Source organism: Thunnus maccoyii, chromosome 13 (assembly GCF_910596095.1).
Source record: "Thunnus maccoyii chromosome 13, fThuMac1.1, whole genome shotgun sequence".
Classification (NCBI taxonomy): domain Eukaryota; kingdom Metazoa; phylum Chordata; class Actinopteri; order Scombriformes; family Scombridae; genus Thunnus; species Thunnus maccoyii.
The window spans coordinates 18,077,604-18,093,144 of NC_056545.1; the positions used below are offsets into that span (position 1 = coordinate 18,077,604).

General features: G+C 40.2%; 2 protein-coding genes across 2 annotated transcripts; both read right to left on the reverse strand.

The window, feature by feature from the left end:
- Positions 1 to 2: 2 nt before the first annotated feature.
- Positions 3 to 8,388, reverse strand: LOC121909831 (thrombospondin type-1 domain-containing protein 1). The gene is made up of 8 exons (XM_042430579.1): positions 7,719 to 8,388; positions 6,710 to 6,828; positions 5,178 to 5,572; positions 4,434 to 5,094; positions 2,864 to 3,025; positions 2,270 to 2,690; positions 1,658 to 2,168; positions 3 to 1,538 (listed from the first exon to the last, which is right to left on the reverse strand). The coding sequence occupies exons 2-8, from the start codon at positions 6,759 to 6,761 to the stop codon at positions 900 to 902; spliced, it is 2,841 nt and encodes a 946-aa protein (XP_042286513.1). The 5' UTR covers positions 6,762 to 6,828; positions 7,719 to 8,388; the 3' UTR covers positions 3 to 899.
- A 2,035-nt stretch (positions 8,389 to 10,423) lies between these two features.
- Positions 10,424 to 15,383, reverse strand: vps36 (vacuolar protein sorting 36 homolog). Its single transcript, XM_042430585.1, has 14 exons — positions 15,195 to 15,383; positions 14,933 to 15,001; positions 14,747 to 14,817; positions 13,834 to 13,948; positions 13,599 to 13,688; positions 12,995 to 13,081; positions 12,480 to 12,512; positions 12,195 to 12,272; positions 11,950 to 12,084; positions 11,717 to 11,782; positions 11,479 to 11,543; positions 10,977 to 11,061; positions 10,711 to 10,787; positions 10,424 to 10,550 (listed from the first exon to the last, which is right to left on the reverse strand). The coding sequence occupies exons 1-14, from the start codon at positions 15,288 to 15,290 to the stop codon at positions 10,469 to 10,471; spliced, it is 1,149 nt and encodes a 382-aa protein (XP_042286519.1). The 5' UTR covers positions 15,291 to 15,383; the 3' UTR covers positions 10,424 to 10,468.
- Positions 15,384 to 15,541: the final 158 nt, after the last annotated feature.

Sequence of the window (15,541 nt, forward strand, 5' to 3'; positions counted from 1 at the left end):
TTGCAAAGACTGATGGCATGTTTATATTCTTTATATTTTAATGTCTCCCTTTGCTTCATTATTTGAAAAAGTTATAAAAATACATAGTACAGTAACTCTTGTTTTCCAGTAGGCACTTCATAGCAAAAAAGTGTATGATATTACTCAAACAATAAAACAAATTGCATCTCAGCCACAATGTCTCGCTGAAGTTCATATTTGACTGCTCTCAAACATCGCAACAAGACACAACACAAAACACATGAAAAATGTTTGACATCGCTTGGATCACATGTTCTCAAAGGAGGGACTTTTGTCTAAATGACACATTCAAACTGTCCCTTAACAGTAAACTACATCATAGTGAGACTGGTTCTCACTACAGCACAGTGCAACTTCACAGCACGGTAAGAACAGCACATTCAGCAGTGTACAATAGTAAGACTAACCTGTTTTTGTAGTGTTTTGAATACTGTCCTTGATAGGTACTGTATTTAACAATGCATACAGATGTAGGTACAAGGCCATATTAAATATGACTTATAGCATATACAGTAGTCTGTATACAGCAAAACCTGTTCCAAAAGTGAAATTCTGACAAACTAGACAAAAATATGTTCAATTATAATGCCTATATTGAAATATTAAAATAATTAGAATGAAAGAATGCAAGAGAAAAACTTTTTTTTTTAAAATTGAATTAACTTGAATATCGTATTTTTTTGCTCTCCTTCCCATAGATAAGCAAACTCTCTAAATCTCTAACATACATACAATCTTCACAGATATGTATGTTCAGGTTGGGGTATTGTTTAATGTCACAGATAGTGGTTAATGTTAGGAATATACTGTATGTATATGGCAAAAGCAATTCCTCCCTAGTGTAGTATTACAAACCCGTGTCATCTCATCCTCCTCTCCTATGCTGAGGGCAGATCTAGGTCCAACATCCTCTGCTCTGCCTCACTCAGCCTGTAGGGAGAGCTGTCATTGCTGATGTAGTCTCCAGACATTGGCAGAGAGTGGCAGCGACCTTTCCTCTGCTCTGAGGACGAGATACTGAAGGTGGAGCTGCGCTGGCGACCTCTGACCCCAGAGAAAGACTGAGCCTCCTTTAATTTCCGGGCCAGGATGTTCCTCTGGATAGGCGACGGGCCACGGCGGTTCCAGTTCTGCTCAGCCCGCTCCGCCCAATCCACACTCAGCTGGTTCATTCCACGAGAACTGGCAGGCACCATGGTTGGACCCCCGATCCCTGAGATTCCCTGTCCACCTCTACCTCCTGTCTCACCACTCCTTTGCCTTTCTCCAGTGCCATTGAGGTCTGCTTTGGCGTGTTTTTCAGAGGTGATGTTTGTGTTGGTTCCTATGTGTTTGAGTTCAGTGTTGTGAGAGGGAACAGCTGTCTCTATCCAGGGCTTCCTCTGGTCGATTCTCTGAGGTCTGGATTTGGCCCACTCTGAGGCCCCATGCTCTGGAATGGGGTAAGAGCAGTACGGCTGCCTCTCCCACCCTCCTTTGGTCCAACAGCTTCCTTCAGGAAGGGTCCGAGACCCCACCTGAAAAGGACAAGGTATGATCTTTGTTAATCTTGAAAAAAGGCTTAAACAGACCTACACATATATATGACATTATATATATTATATAGGAAATGCATAATTATAGCTGGATAGATAACCTGAGTCATGCTCCTTTCTCTGAAGTGTCTGGAGTGTGCAGAGGATGAAATATGGGGTTTAGTGTCGTTAAAACTGGATGTCCGGCGGAAATTTGGATTCTTATTATATGAGTTATGAGCTAATCCGCTCCTCTCTACCATCTCCACCCAGTCAGCGGTGCGGTCACGCCATTTTGAGCTGCCCCCACTTGCATGACCAGGAATGGGAGGACCTAAGACCAGCTCCACTCTTGGACTCAATCTGTCCGGCGTGATCCTAGAAGTCTGCGGTGGCAGCTCAGAAAAGGGAGCTGCAACGCGTAAATGGCTATGATTGGCGTCATCCTGGAGGCCCAAGGGGAGCGTTGAATGAGCAAATCCAGTTGGTGTGGGAATGGGGGAGTTGGTGGGTGAAGCGGATGTCTCTACCAAGGTGTCATGAACTGGGCTTGAAGAGACATGATACAGCTGTGTGGCCTCCTTTAACCCCTTCTTCTTCATTTCTTTCAACTGCTGCTGAGCTAACCGGTACCTGGGGAGACACATTTCATTTTCCATGACTGGAAACTGATAGAATAAGTTTGACAATAATGGTCTATGTTTGATTAAAGTAAAAGAATATTACATACATACCCAAATATGGGTGGCAACATCTTCTGACCTGTGGGAGACAGCCTTTCTGGGTCCTGTGAGAGAGGTATCACCAGGGTCTGTGAGAGAGGCTGATTGCCCAGAGGAGGCCTATCAGTCTGGGCCACACCTACACTCATGCCCCCTGGTGGGCTATGGCTGTCAGACAGGCTAGGTCTCTGGAGGCTGTGCCCACAAATGGAGGCCTCATCGGAGAGTTTGCGTCCACCAGGCGAATGCATGGAGCCTCTGCGGACAGAGCTGCACTGAGGGGTCTGGCAAAGCTTTCTCCACACAGTTACCACAACAGTGGCCAGAATCACAGCCAGACAAAGTGAGATACCAACCACCACAACCATGTTACCACCTAGCGGTGCAACTCCAACAAGTACAGGAGGGAGGGATGGAGAAGGAGCAGGCAACACTGGGGAAGAAAGGGAGACAATAATGTTTATATATGTTGTGCTGCACAGTGCATCTTGGAGATTTTTTTTTTATTTCTAGTCTAGAAAACGTTAGGAAATAAGAAAAAGTGACATTCTGCAAAAGAAAAAAAAATCCAGGGATAGAGAGAGTGAAAAAGAAGAAGAGACTGACCGATACAGTTCTCCAGTGAGCAGAGGGACTGTTCCTTCACCATGCCAGTGCACTGCATCCCTCCCACACCTGAGGGCAGCAAACACTCCCGCACTCGTTCCCTCACCCCCTCTCCACAGCTCACACTGCACACACTCCATGGCTGCCAGGGGCCCCATGAGTCTGCAGAGTAACAGATTACCAAAAAGCATGTTGAATAGCAAATGAATGAGTAAGCTTGCAAATATTAATTCTGTGTTGCCATTTTCTTAATTCATCCACATGTTCACATGCTAACAAGCCCTCTATGCTGTCCTCATCCATATTATCAGGAAACAGTAAGATTTACACTATGAATTTTATGCAATGTTTGGAGTATTTTAAGAAAATAAAAAGCCATTGGAAGTATAACAAATCAGACTCTTCTAGATGCAGCTGAAAAATACACTACCATCACGTTGTATGACATGAACCAGTTAATGCTTTATCCCCAAAATAGACAAAGCAAGGACAGAGCTGCAAGAATCTTTCTATAATGAGAAAGCAACAGTCGTGGCTGATTTACTCCCATGTGTGAATAATTATAACTATGTTAAATGTGTCGTGATGACCATGAAACAACTTTTTTAATGGATTTCCATTTAATTTGGTGAGTGGGCTTAATTGCAGTACATCTATTTCTAATGGTGTTGAACATTATATTTTCTTATGAATGACGCAATTGTGTATCTCTATACAGAATGATTGGTTATGTGTTGAGGTTGATACTTCACAATGATGTGACACTGTGTATTGTACAATTTGCGACACTGGAATGTACAACATGAGAGTTAACTTAGCTGCAGGTTGCCTATTTTCTATATTATGGTGATATGCTGTGTTGGCACTGGTTTCATGGTTTTGTTTCATGGTGCATTTTCATAACATACTATATATAACATTTTCAGCATAGCAGGTCTATAACTGACCACACAGATAAAGTCATGTAGTAAAGACATACTAGGTCACCCTCCACCTCACTATCTACAAAAAAAGGATGACTCCTTCAGTCTTTCACCACCTTAAATAGGGATTTGCGATGTGTTGTTTATTTTCTCTTCTTAAAGTTTGATTTTATAATGCCACCATCAAGCTGCCTATCATTTGGACATATTCCTGTGAACCTTATGAAGTTACCAATTCTTTTTTATGGTGCAATGCTCATTCTCAACAGCATATTGTTATTTATGAATGACAACAAATCACAGTCAGTAACATACTAGGATAATAACAGTTAAATACTGTCACTAATGTGACTAAAATGTATTGGTTTAACATACTAATTTGTTGATTCTATTAGTTAAATATCTAATAAGGTAAGAAATACAATTTCAAAAACCATAAAATCAGTAATCAAAAGCCAATAATAACTGCAGCCAAACAAATTACTGAAGGTAAAAACACTTACTAAACTTAACTGTTTTGAATATTGAACATTGCCTATGTGGTAATGACACCATTTGATTTCATCAATGTGACAATATTTGGATGAATTAAGTGAAGCAGCCCTCCTTCCCTCAAAATGGGAACGTGTCTACATATTAAATCTCACCTGCACTCCTGTGAACTACCAAACAGGTCTGTGCTGGACTAGGGGAGCGACTGAAGTTGAAAACAAAACGGAAGCAGTACTTATTCCTCCCTGGGTCAAACACAGAACAATTGAATTCTGTCTCATTCTCCCCCTGAGTCAGCCAGTTAAAGGCCAATGGAGAAGATGATGGCTCCTCTGCTCCTAACCCCATCAGCGCTGTTCCTCCTGCTCCTGTCCCAGTGGAAACAGCAACCCCTCTTCCAGCACTCACATCCTTATACAGCAATACTTTCCCATTGATGTGTGCACAAGGTGGGGTTACAAGCTTCACAGTCATAGTCCCTTCACAACCACTCCTGTACGCGTTGGCATTTTCCACCAGCAGCTTATAGGAGAAGATACGGGACAGGTAGAGAGGCCCAGAGCTCTTCACTTCCTGTGCTGTATGAGGAGACCGTAAAGCCACTTGTATGAAGTCTCTTTCTGTGAAGGGGAAGGCGCATGACAGCTCGATGCTCTGGGAACGGAGGGGTTTAATTTGATGTCGTGTGCGGGCTCGGACCTTGTCGATGCTGTTTCGCCCAATCTGGTTGTACTCCATGTAGTTGACTTCAAGGAAGACAGCAGATTCGAAGCCGCTGGAACAAGCTTGAAAGTACTCATTGGTGGATATCCCGACCTGGACAGAGACAGAAGAGGAGATGTTAGGGAATCATTCTGTTCACACTTAGTTTGTGAAGTGTGAGATCTTGTTTGTCTTGCCTGAAAAGATCCTGAGTGGTTTCCAGCCCTCTCTACAGCGATGTGAAAGGTGGGCCACTGCACCTGCAGTTCTGAACTCCACCACCAGGTAGTACTCTCCATGTTACCGCCCTGTGACCCATTTCTATGAGGAACAGCAGTGATGCTGGTCTGCCTCAGCAGGAACCGGAAAGTTCCTGCATACAGGAAGCATGAACAGTTGAACTCCACCCGACCCGCAGATTGGCTGTTAGTGAGAGTCCTGGTGAGGAGGGTGGTGTTGGTTTCCGTGTTGATCAGAGAGAGGCTTGTGTTAAGGATGGCACCGCTGTTGGATTTTGTACTGAAGTCCACAAACACACTGGCGTTGCTAAGGGCAACGTGGAAGGAGGGCCAGATATTGAGCCCTGCCAAAGCTGCAGAAGAGGATGCACATAAAGTGAGAAGTCATGCACCTTGCACAACAAGTTCTGAACATGGATGAAATGTTATCTCACAGATTTTTTCCTTGATTGTTCATTCCTTTTTTTTTCTTTTGAAATATCTGCTTTTTGTATGTGATTTTTTCAATTTTCTTCTTGTGTGACTTGGCAAGCTATCTTTTACCGAGCTCACTGAGGGTTTCTGGTTCTATTTACTGCAGTGATTCCATGAGACAGACAAAGAATTTATGTATTTATATTTTCAGTGTGTTCGCCTTCACTATTACATGTATTGGAAATATGGCTTTTACACTAAAAGAGGGGAAGCTTTCCAGAATTGATTCTATCCTAACAACTGTGTAGGTGTGGAAAATAGTATGTTAAGTCATTTAGTTGACGTTTATCACTTTGGACTGTGTGGGAGGAGAAAGTCAAATGGGAATTGTCATTCTCAACTGATACTCTCACATATTTTAGAAATAACTCTGAGAGAAATGTGACTTACTTGCTATGTAACTTTTGACCACATAATTATGCATCATGATTCATGATACAAAAAAGTGAAATCAAGTTCAGTTTTAATGACCATGCAGCCACAAACAGTGGAATTTGCTCCCAGTGCAATTAAATGAACAACTCAGTTCTCAAGACAGACACTGTGGATCCACAAAAACAATGACTGTGTATCAGTAGTAGTAAGCTACATATTTCATACACACAATAAGTTAAACCATTAGTAATTACCTGCTTAACAAAACCTCTGAATATTTTAGTGCAGTATCAGTGAAAAATTTAAAATGTGTCAGCACAGCAGCATATTATTTTAATAGCTATTGTGCTGTATAGTGTGTAATTCTGTTGTGCCAACCTCACATCCTCAAGGAGGGTGTGGGGAGAGGAAGAGGCTGACCCTCCATTACCCCCCCTCCCCCCACTCCTCCGTCTTTTCCTTCAGCTCAGCTTCCCTCTCCCGTTTAAATGAGAGCACACCCTAGAATACAGGATGGAATGCTACACGACAAATGAACATGTGTTTGCTTCATCAGTTGTATTAAAATCAATGGTCCTGCCAACCTTTTCAAACCCAGAGTTAGGCTATGTTATGAAGGTGATAAGTTTAGTGACACTTACTGTATCCCATGCACACCAGCAGGAAAGTCAGCAGTGAGACAGCTTGTGGCATTCCGATGTCCGTGCCTCTGTTTTCTCCTACACCACATGACCGTCTCCTTCCACCATCACTGGCCTCTCTACAAATAAGGGGCAAATTACAAAATAAACAAAAAATAAATAATCCAAAAAAAAAAAAGGCAGCACACAACAACCAACAGTGCTTGTATCTGTCATCAGACAAAAGGAGGCATCGAAGAAGTAGTGCACTCATCTAAGGTATGAAAGACAGGAAAGCCGGAGCATGAAGCTATGACCGTGAGTATTCTGGATTTACAGTGACGTCTTCCTCTTCCTTCCATCTTCACAATGGGTATGGAGAGCTGCCGTCATTGCACAGTATGTAGGAACAGGAGGGCTTTGTCCAGTCCATAACAAATATTTATGAGGTAGAGCAAAATCCTTCTTGTTTGATTGCCTGCATTGGTTTTCACTGATTGCTTTTCTCTATTGAGTGTTCCTATTTCCTCAGATTCATATTGTTTCCTTACAAACACAATACTGTAGGTTACTGACTTTCTGTCCCAGAAACAAATAAAAACGAATCACACATGCATAAAACTTTGGATTTTGTGCACCAGACTGCTGATACTCACAGTTTTTAATGGATTAATCTAATAAAGTGGCCTGACATCAATGCACAGTTGTCCTTATTCTCATGAGAAAATCATATTGTACATATGAGTTTAATACAGCCAGCTTCCAACCAAATAGTTAGTGTTGCCTAAATATTTTTGTCAACTGAAGTGTATTTGTGCTTACTCATTAATTAGCACGTCATTGAAATTCGGTTATATCATTGTAAACTCCATCTCTCTTGTGCGTGAATATGAAACGTATTGAATGACTGTAAACCTTGACCTTCGCCACAATTATAGGCTACTTAAACCAAAACAACCTCTGGTTCGTAATGGTCATAACCTTCATATTCTTTCCTGGGCTACATGTAAAATAAAGCTGTTGTACTCACATCTCAGCACATCGTTATTCTTCTCCACTGTTCCAGCAAACCGCAGCAACAGCCCCTCCATGTGCTGGTATAATTGTGCTTCTGACCGATAAACTGTTAATACATATCAGTGACTGTCACGAGCGTAACAGACCCAGTGAAGTTTACCAGGGGCGCGCGCCGGTGTTGTTTTGAGCGCGTGAGAGATCCGCTCACCTCACGGTCAACAGCATGCAGGCTCGCTGAGCCAATCAGCCGTATTTCTGTGCAACTCGCTATTTTTTCTCACATTACAGTAAAGAACGTGCGGTGAGGTGGGACTTGGCTGTTTCTTTCAGGAAAAAAGCCGGAAAGGAAAAGACTACTTAAAAATCCATTAGATGCTGTATCTGTAAAAATAATTATAATAATTGAAAACTCTCCTTTAGATATATCCTTAATTAATATCCCGTATGTAGAAAAGTTGTGGCAAACTCCCACATTTAATGAAGGGATCATTAAATTTAATGAAGGGATCATTAAATGTGGGGCCTATATAAGCAAAGCATGAACACATATCGTTTGCAAATGTAATTCACAAAGAAATGTGTATGTCATTCCATATAATGAAGTTTGCATTTTAAACTGAGTTTTGATGGGTTTACCTCCCTGTGAGGTTTAACTTTAAAATAAAGCAAATCTATTAATAGGAAGTAACCCATACAACTGTATTACAATTCTAATAAAACTGAGTTCCCATTCATATTAATGTCAAAAATATTGAATAAATACAGGAATTCCCCTTACAGGGTCTTCACAAGCAAGTTAATTTGTTTAAGATATAGCCTAATTTTATAAAGAGCATTATAGAAAGTTATAGCACAAATTTAAGATTTATTCATCTCCTCCTGGCGCTTGAAGTATAGCATTATAGTGAATCATTCCACAGATTGTAATCAGTTTGACCAACAGGCACCTGAGTCATCACAAGTCTTCAGCACAGGTGCCTGGGGAAAATGACTACATGGAGAAATATGTGAGATGCAGACGGATCTATAATTCACGACTTCAAGGTCCAGTCACACATAAATCATTTTATGTAGCTGTTAAAATATTACATTTAAACAGAAACTCAGGATATATTTGTTAGAAAGACTAGAAATAATAGCATTTTGTATCCTAATTGGCCCACAAAAGGAGGCAGGGTAACAAAATAAAAAAATTCATACTATGCAGTCAGCTATTCATCCCACACATCAGATTACCTTCCCCCTACATAAGATGACTGACAACTCATTCTTCTATAATCCATTGATGAAAACAAACATTACCGTTATTTGAACAGATGACACTCAGCCATTCAGGATATGGATTAACTTAAAATGCACCCTTGCGTAAATCGATCCATCTCAGCACGCAAGAACAGGACCCATTTTGTATAGAAAAACGTTCACCAAAAGTTCAATGTCGTGCATGAATCCCTAATTATTATGATCAGAACTGCCTTAGTTCAGTTCTCAAGGTTTCCTGAACCAATTGAGTTAATCTACTATCAATAAGTCAACCACATGGCAGGGTAATCTAATCAGCTGTACAGCTCTGCAGACCTTCATTTTTCCTCCAGAGAGAACCAGCAGAAAACAGGAAGCTTCTCTGGAGATGAAACACCGTTTACTGCTGAGCTCACTTCACAATGGGAACAAAGGATTTGCTATTCTGTGTGTGTGTGAAAGGGCCTATGGGGACGCACAGAGATTAAAAAAAGAAAAGTCCAAGGGAAAAACTCCCAGCAGCAAGTATAAAATTTAGAAAGAAAGCTGCTTAGACCAGGTGGCATTTTATTACACCCTCTGTTACTTTCTATACTGTGAGTAGATATGGTAAACTGATAGCACTTATCTGATTTAAGCGTCTGTTTTAAAAGCTTCACTGTGCCAATTAATAAAGATGCTTATCTTTCAAATTGGCTTCAAAACAGTCAAAACTGGAATTTCCACAACAAAACCTCTGCACTGAGGGGATTCATTGCTTTAAGAATGACATCTGGCGATTTGCTCCATATTTTATATGCTGTGTCTTGTCTTGCATGTATCCTAGACAAGTCTAATACGTTCAAAGACAGTTGGATTGTAGGAGAAGGGAAAGTTGGACAAGACTGAGACCAAATGTAGACGACTGGTGAAGTAGGGTGTTTAGATCAATTGAAACGTGGACATCTGGGGATTTTCTCTCCCTGCTTAGAAGATAAGTATAAGCTTTATGCCTTAATCATTTATTACAAAAACTTGATAGTCATGTGATCTGGCTATGGCTCAGTGGCTATGAGATTTTCATAACAGAACACACATACTTGTAAAAAATGTATAAGCTGTGCAACACAAGAATGTGTTATCAATGAAATTCAAAATCAGAGCAGTGGAGAAAAAAAGCTGCTGTATATCATTAAGTATTAATTATTTAAGTAAAGTTATTTAAGTAAACTTCCCCAAACCCATTTATTACTAAACACACATGACTCTACCAAGCAATAAAGTAGAGTAAATCTGGGAACATTCATGTACAGTGTTTACAGTTTGTTGAACAGTTTCCCGGAATTTAAGTTTTTGACCTAAATAGAAAATAGCCAGTAGTACCTACAGTGGATTCACAGAGGTCTACCACCAATAGAACACCAACCGTTCAATAAGCATTACCATACTGAATATGATAGTGGATAAATACATTACAGCAGGCAATCTGCCTGTACGTAGAGGTCAGAAGATTGCTTTAATGCATTTTTTAATGTCAACAGGTCAAAAGAGGTTTGGGTAGAATCTCAAACCCTCAACAGAGTCGTCTCTACAAAGGTGGCCCATCTTCTCAGCCAGCAACAACCTAGAGCGAGGAGAGAGGAGCGAAGAGACATGAAGGACACAAAATCAGAAACTACAAAACTACAACAACTGAAACATTTTTGCTGAAAGCACAGTGAAGTCCTGGTGAATTCTCATCTACAGTATTGGGGTGTTTTACCGTTCCTCCTGTGAGAACTTACCGCTCTTTAGACAGAAGAACAGAGAGACCCAAGAGCTTTGCAAACTCCTCTGCTGTTAAAGAGCCTTTTTCTGACACCTGTAGAAGAGGAAGATTAGAGAGCTACAAAGTTAAGATAGGGAACATGATAAAAACTTACAACCTATGAGTTTTGATCTGTAGATATTTTTCAAACATATATATCCAGTATAGAAGAATATTCTATTTGATCAGTGTAAAGCCCGGACATGTCAGTGCCAGTATAATGTTTGTAATGGTAAAGCTTACATTGTCCAGTGCGGAGGCTATCATTTCCTCTTCGCTGTGAGACTGCAGCTGGACCACCATCACACCGCTGTCAAACACTCGCAGCCTACAAAGAGGACAAGACAAATGAAGGAAAGAGTGTGTGTGTGTATGTGTGTGTGTGAGAGTTTATTGTTAAACTAAATTTAACTCATTTATTAGGCTAAAGAGGAGGGCTAAGTAAAGGACAGTAACCAATATGGGCCTACAAGGACCAGCATGGTCAGCTAACAAGGGAAACAGGTCAGTGTTTTTTTTTAAATCCTGGGAAGTGGCAGGAAATGACAGCCGCAGAGGGGTGGACACAACTTCCAACAACAGGAAGCCAGGCAGGAAGAGCCTGGCCGATTCCTCTGTGAAGCAGGCGCCAACCCTGCCCTATATTCCTTTAATAAACACATAGCCCGGTCTGTACACAAATGAACGTATGCAAGTGTGAACGGATAAATTAAACAACACAATGACAAACACAACTCAAACTCACCTCAACGGGAGCTTCAACGACTCAAACATCCTGCATGCATTTACCAAATCTTCTGGAGATAAAAGCTGTGGAGGAAAAAGGAAAAAAAAATAACGATATCTGACAGGCCACTAGAGACATTCGTGTGGAGCTTGAATGTATAGATAGCAAAGTTGCGACATACTTCAGCTAGAATGAACATGCCCGCTCAAGTACAATCTATTCAATTTTTCTGTTGTTGTTTTCTGTGTGCATTTACCTCCATCCCTCTGGCTCGGTTGACGAGACAGTACACCTCAGTGAGAGCCATCATACCCCCACGCTCCTGAGAAAGTAGCCGGTGGCAGAAAGGGAGTGTAAGATATGGAGTTGATTGAAATAATTGTGTATATCATAGACCGAATAGATGGAACATTTGTCTAGATCAACACAATAGTCATAGTACACATAGATTTGCTCTCCTACACACATTAACACAGACAAAATGCCTACCTCTAGAGGGGCCTGTAGCATATCTCCCAGTTGTTTAGCCAGTTGCAAATGGTAATGTGTACCTGACCCGTGCGTTTCCCGGGTGACAGGGTTAGCTATACCCATGCTCAGAAGGTAGGACTTAAAGCGGATTGTCTATAAAGAGGAATAAAACTGTTAATAAACAGCAAACTACTGGAAAACCAAATTTTGGGCATTTAAGAGTATCATTGTTCTCCTGTTTCTGTGTTTGGTCAAGTTCTTACCTCATCCTCTGTTATGTCCCCTTGCTTGTCTTTGATCTTGTTAGCTATAGATCTGGACACCTCAACCATCTCTTTGGCCTGTTGAGTTAGAGTGAACAATCACTTACAGCAGCAGATTCCATGGCACAACAGTATATGGGCTCAATACGAGTTGGTTATGATGTGTAAACAATCATATAGTCATAAATAGATCAAATATAAGAAGACCTCAAGAGAGAAAATAATTCTTACATAAAATCATCAACAACAGGAAAACGTCAAAAGACAAAGGAAAGCATTCTTTACCTTCACCATCAGCTTACTGAGGTCCTCAAAGGCCTGGGAAAAAGGGACTAAATGGGTAATAGGGCTAAAACATGTTCACAATTCAATAAACCACAAAACCTCATGGCTACAGATACAATTCAAATGTCATTCCACAACACCCCGACCCCTCTGGCTGATGTCAATTTAACTTATTTCATTTAGTATGTGCAACCGCAGTTGTATAAACACATCATAGTTCAGTCCCTAGTTATCTAATCAGTGTCACAGCAGCTGTGGTCAGCTTAAATTCATATCAGTTATTATAAATTCCGATGGTGACAAGTTTTTATGACAGAAAAAAAAAACAGACCAAACCTTTCCTAGAAACATCTCAAACCACTCTGTATTCTCAATGTGTTCATGGTCATTTTTGTCATAATACAGCTAAAAACACAAGTATAATGCAAAATTCAATAAAATATTACAGTGACAGCACCCACAATTCCCATTCTGACACATTTTTTCAGTATTTCACTATTTTTGCTTTATAATACCTCTGAAATGTTTTTGTCTGTTTCTTTCCTTTTCTCCTCTATCTTCCTTTCAATGCCGACAATCCCCACTGCTCGTGTCCTTCCTGCCTACATGACCACAAAAGGAAAGAAAAACACACCTAGTGAAAAGTACAAGGAATTTAAAGTTGGCAACAAGCCTTGAAGGAAAAGCAAAGAAAAACTGAGGAGGGAACAAACTGTAGTTGTCACAAAACATGAACAAATTTTAGTGAGTATTATTTCAAAAAACTGGTATTAAATTCTAGTAATTAGTATTCAGGGTTAGTTTTACTCTACTACTTAGCTGTGTAAAGCGGAGTCCAACTGCTGTGGGATACTGTACCTAATTTGAAGTTAATGCTAATTTCTACCAATTGAGTAATACATGTTAGAACCATATATCAGCAACTGGGGAGAGAAGTGACAAATTAACAACATGCATACTGATACTGCATCTCTTTGAAAAGCCCTAAAAACAGAAAAAAAAGTTGTGTTTCAACTGGCCCAGGAATATAGTGACAACACTGCCATCTTGTGGAAGATACTTTGAATTGACAGTTCCCATGTACATGTAATGAGGAGGAATGTCTGTTCAGCTTCTAACCTGAGGGCCGGTCCCTGTGGGGATAGGTTGTGAAACTGGTGTATTCTCCCATCTCTTCTGGGTCATCTCTTCTGTTAGCCTCCTGTAAAACTGCAAGCAAATGACACCATGTTGTTTCCAGGTGCGAAAGCATTGAACAAAGAGTCCATCTAAAGAAATCTTAGTATAGGGTGAGCAATGAGTACAAAAAGTTAAAACAAAAAGCTCTTTCAGCTGCTTGTGTGAGTGGGATTACCTCAATCTGCCCATGTTCTTTGAAGGAGAGCTTGATGTAGGAGAACTTGCTGTGTTGGTAGGGACCTGGCTCCTTGTTGGCAGGTATTGGATGCAGGTGGATAACTATTTTTGCACTACAGAATAAGAGATACTGAAAGTGAATTTACCATTTTGTTCTTGTAAAATGAAATTATTGCTGTCATAGGTGTTATAGGAGTGAAATTTCATTCTTGACCTTGGAAACTGTGGCTTAACAAAACAAATCTTAACTCAAGGGCCACCTACTGGCTTTTTCAGGACCTTTCGACCGCATGCCACAATCTGTCCTCCCCAAATACAACAAACTGCTATCACATGGCCAAAGTTCCATACTTAATTCTTTATTAATTAAATAATAAATATGATGAAAACGTATCCATGACGGTCAAGGAAAAGTCTAGAGATTAGTCAATCATCAGAAAATTAATCATCAACTATTTTGATGATTGATTAATCATTTTGGGTCATTCTTTAAGAAAAAAAATGCCAAAATTCTCGGGTTCCAGCTTTTTAAATTTAGATACATTTATAATAAATGTAGGCTTCTATGATAGTAAACTCACTATATTTGGGTTATGGACTGTTGATTGGCACAAAAGAAGACATTTGAGGACATCACCTCGGGCCTTTGGAAACCGTAATCGACATTTTTCACCATTTTTTGACATTTTGAAATGATGATAATTCATGAATCCAGAAGGTAACCAACAGATTAATTGATAGTGAAAATAACTGTTAGTTGCAGCCCTAGAAAATGAAAATACATGTTTTGGTAACACAAAAACACAAAACATTGCTATTGATGAATTTTTACTGTGCTGGTTCTCATTTGTGTTATTAATAAGCTCCCTGTCAGTGTCCACTCTACAAGATCTATTTACTGACTCTCTCACCTCTTTCCTATTCCTGCAGCCTGCTCCTCAAAGAAGATGATCTGTGACAGGGGCATGGCTATGCAGCATTCCTACAGATGACGAAATATACAAAAGAAGTCATCATGAGACTCAGCACATAACATGTTGAAAGTCAGTGCAAGTCAAGCATAAACAGAAGTATATGATGACTAACTGTTCTCTTACATGATTTTTAGCATCCCTCCAGATCAACTGATGGGTGCTCAACAAGGCAACTCCAACGTCCAGCTTAGCCTGGTACAATGACAGAAAAAGATATATTACTCATATTAAGTTCATATCTCACTTTTCGTGCACAGTAATTGCACATTTCACCACATATAACGTTGCTACACAATTAAACTTATGAACACTGTTGCTTGTAAGTTTTAGCTGCTGTTTTGTTGTGTCAGGCCACAAACTTAGCTATCAGCGAACAAAACTATACCTTTTCATCGCCGTCATACAATTTGACACCTCGTTGTTGGATCACTAAAGTTTCGTTTATTTCTAGCAGCCCATTAGACCACGAAAAGCGATCCATGTTCGCTGTTACGGAAACAATTTATTCTGCTATTCTACTTCGCCGCAGGCAGAGGCTCATTTTATGTTTACTTCCTGTGCACTGTCTAAAATTGATGGCCTGGTGCTGCCTGTCGAGAAACACAAAGATGGAACATGTACACATATATAAGTTCAAATGAATTTAATTAATACCTACGTTGACTATGAATCGATTATTAATGCTGATGATATTACCAAAAGCAACCGTAATTTTCTTACATGTGGTCTTTT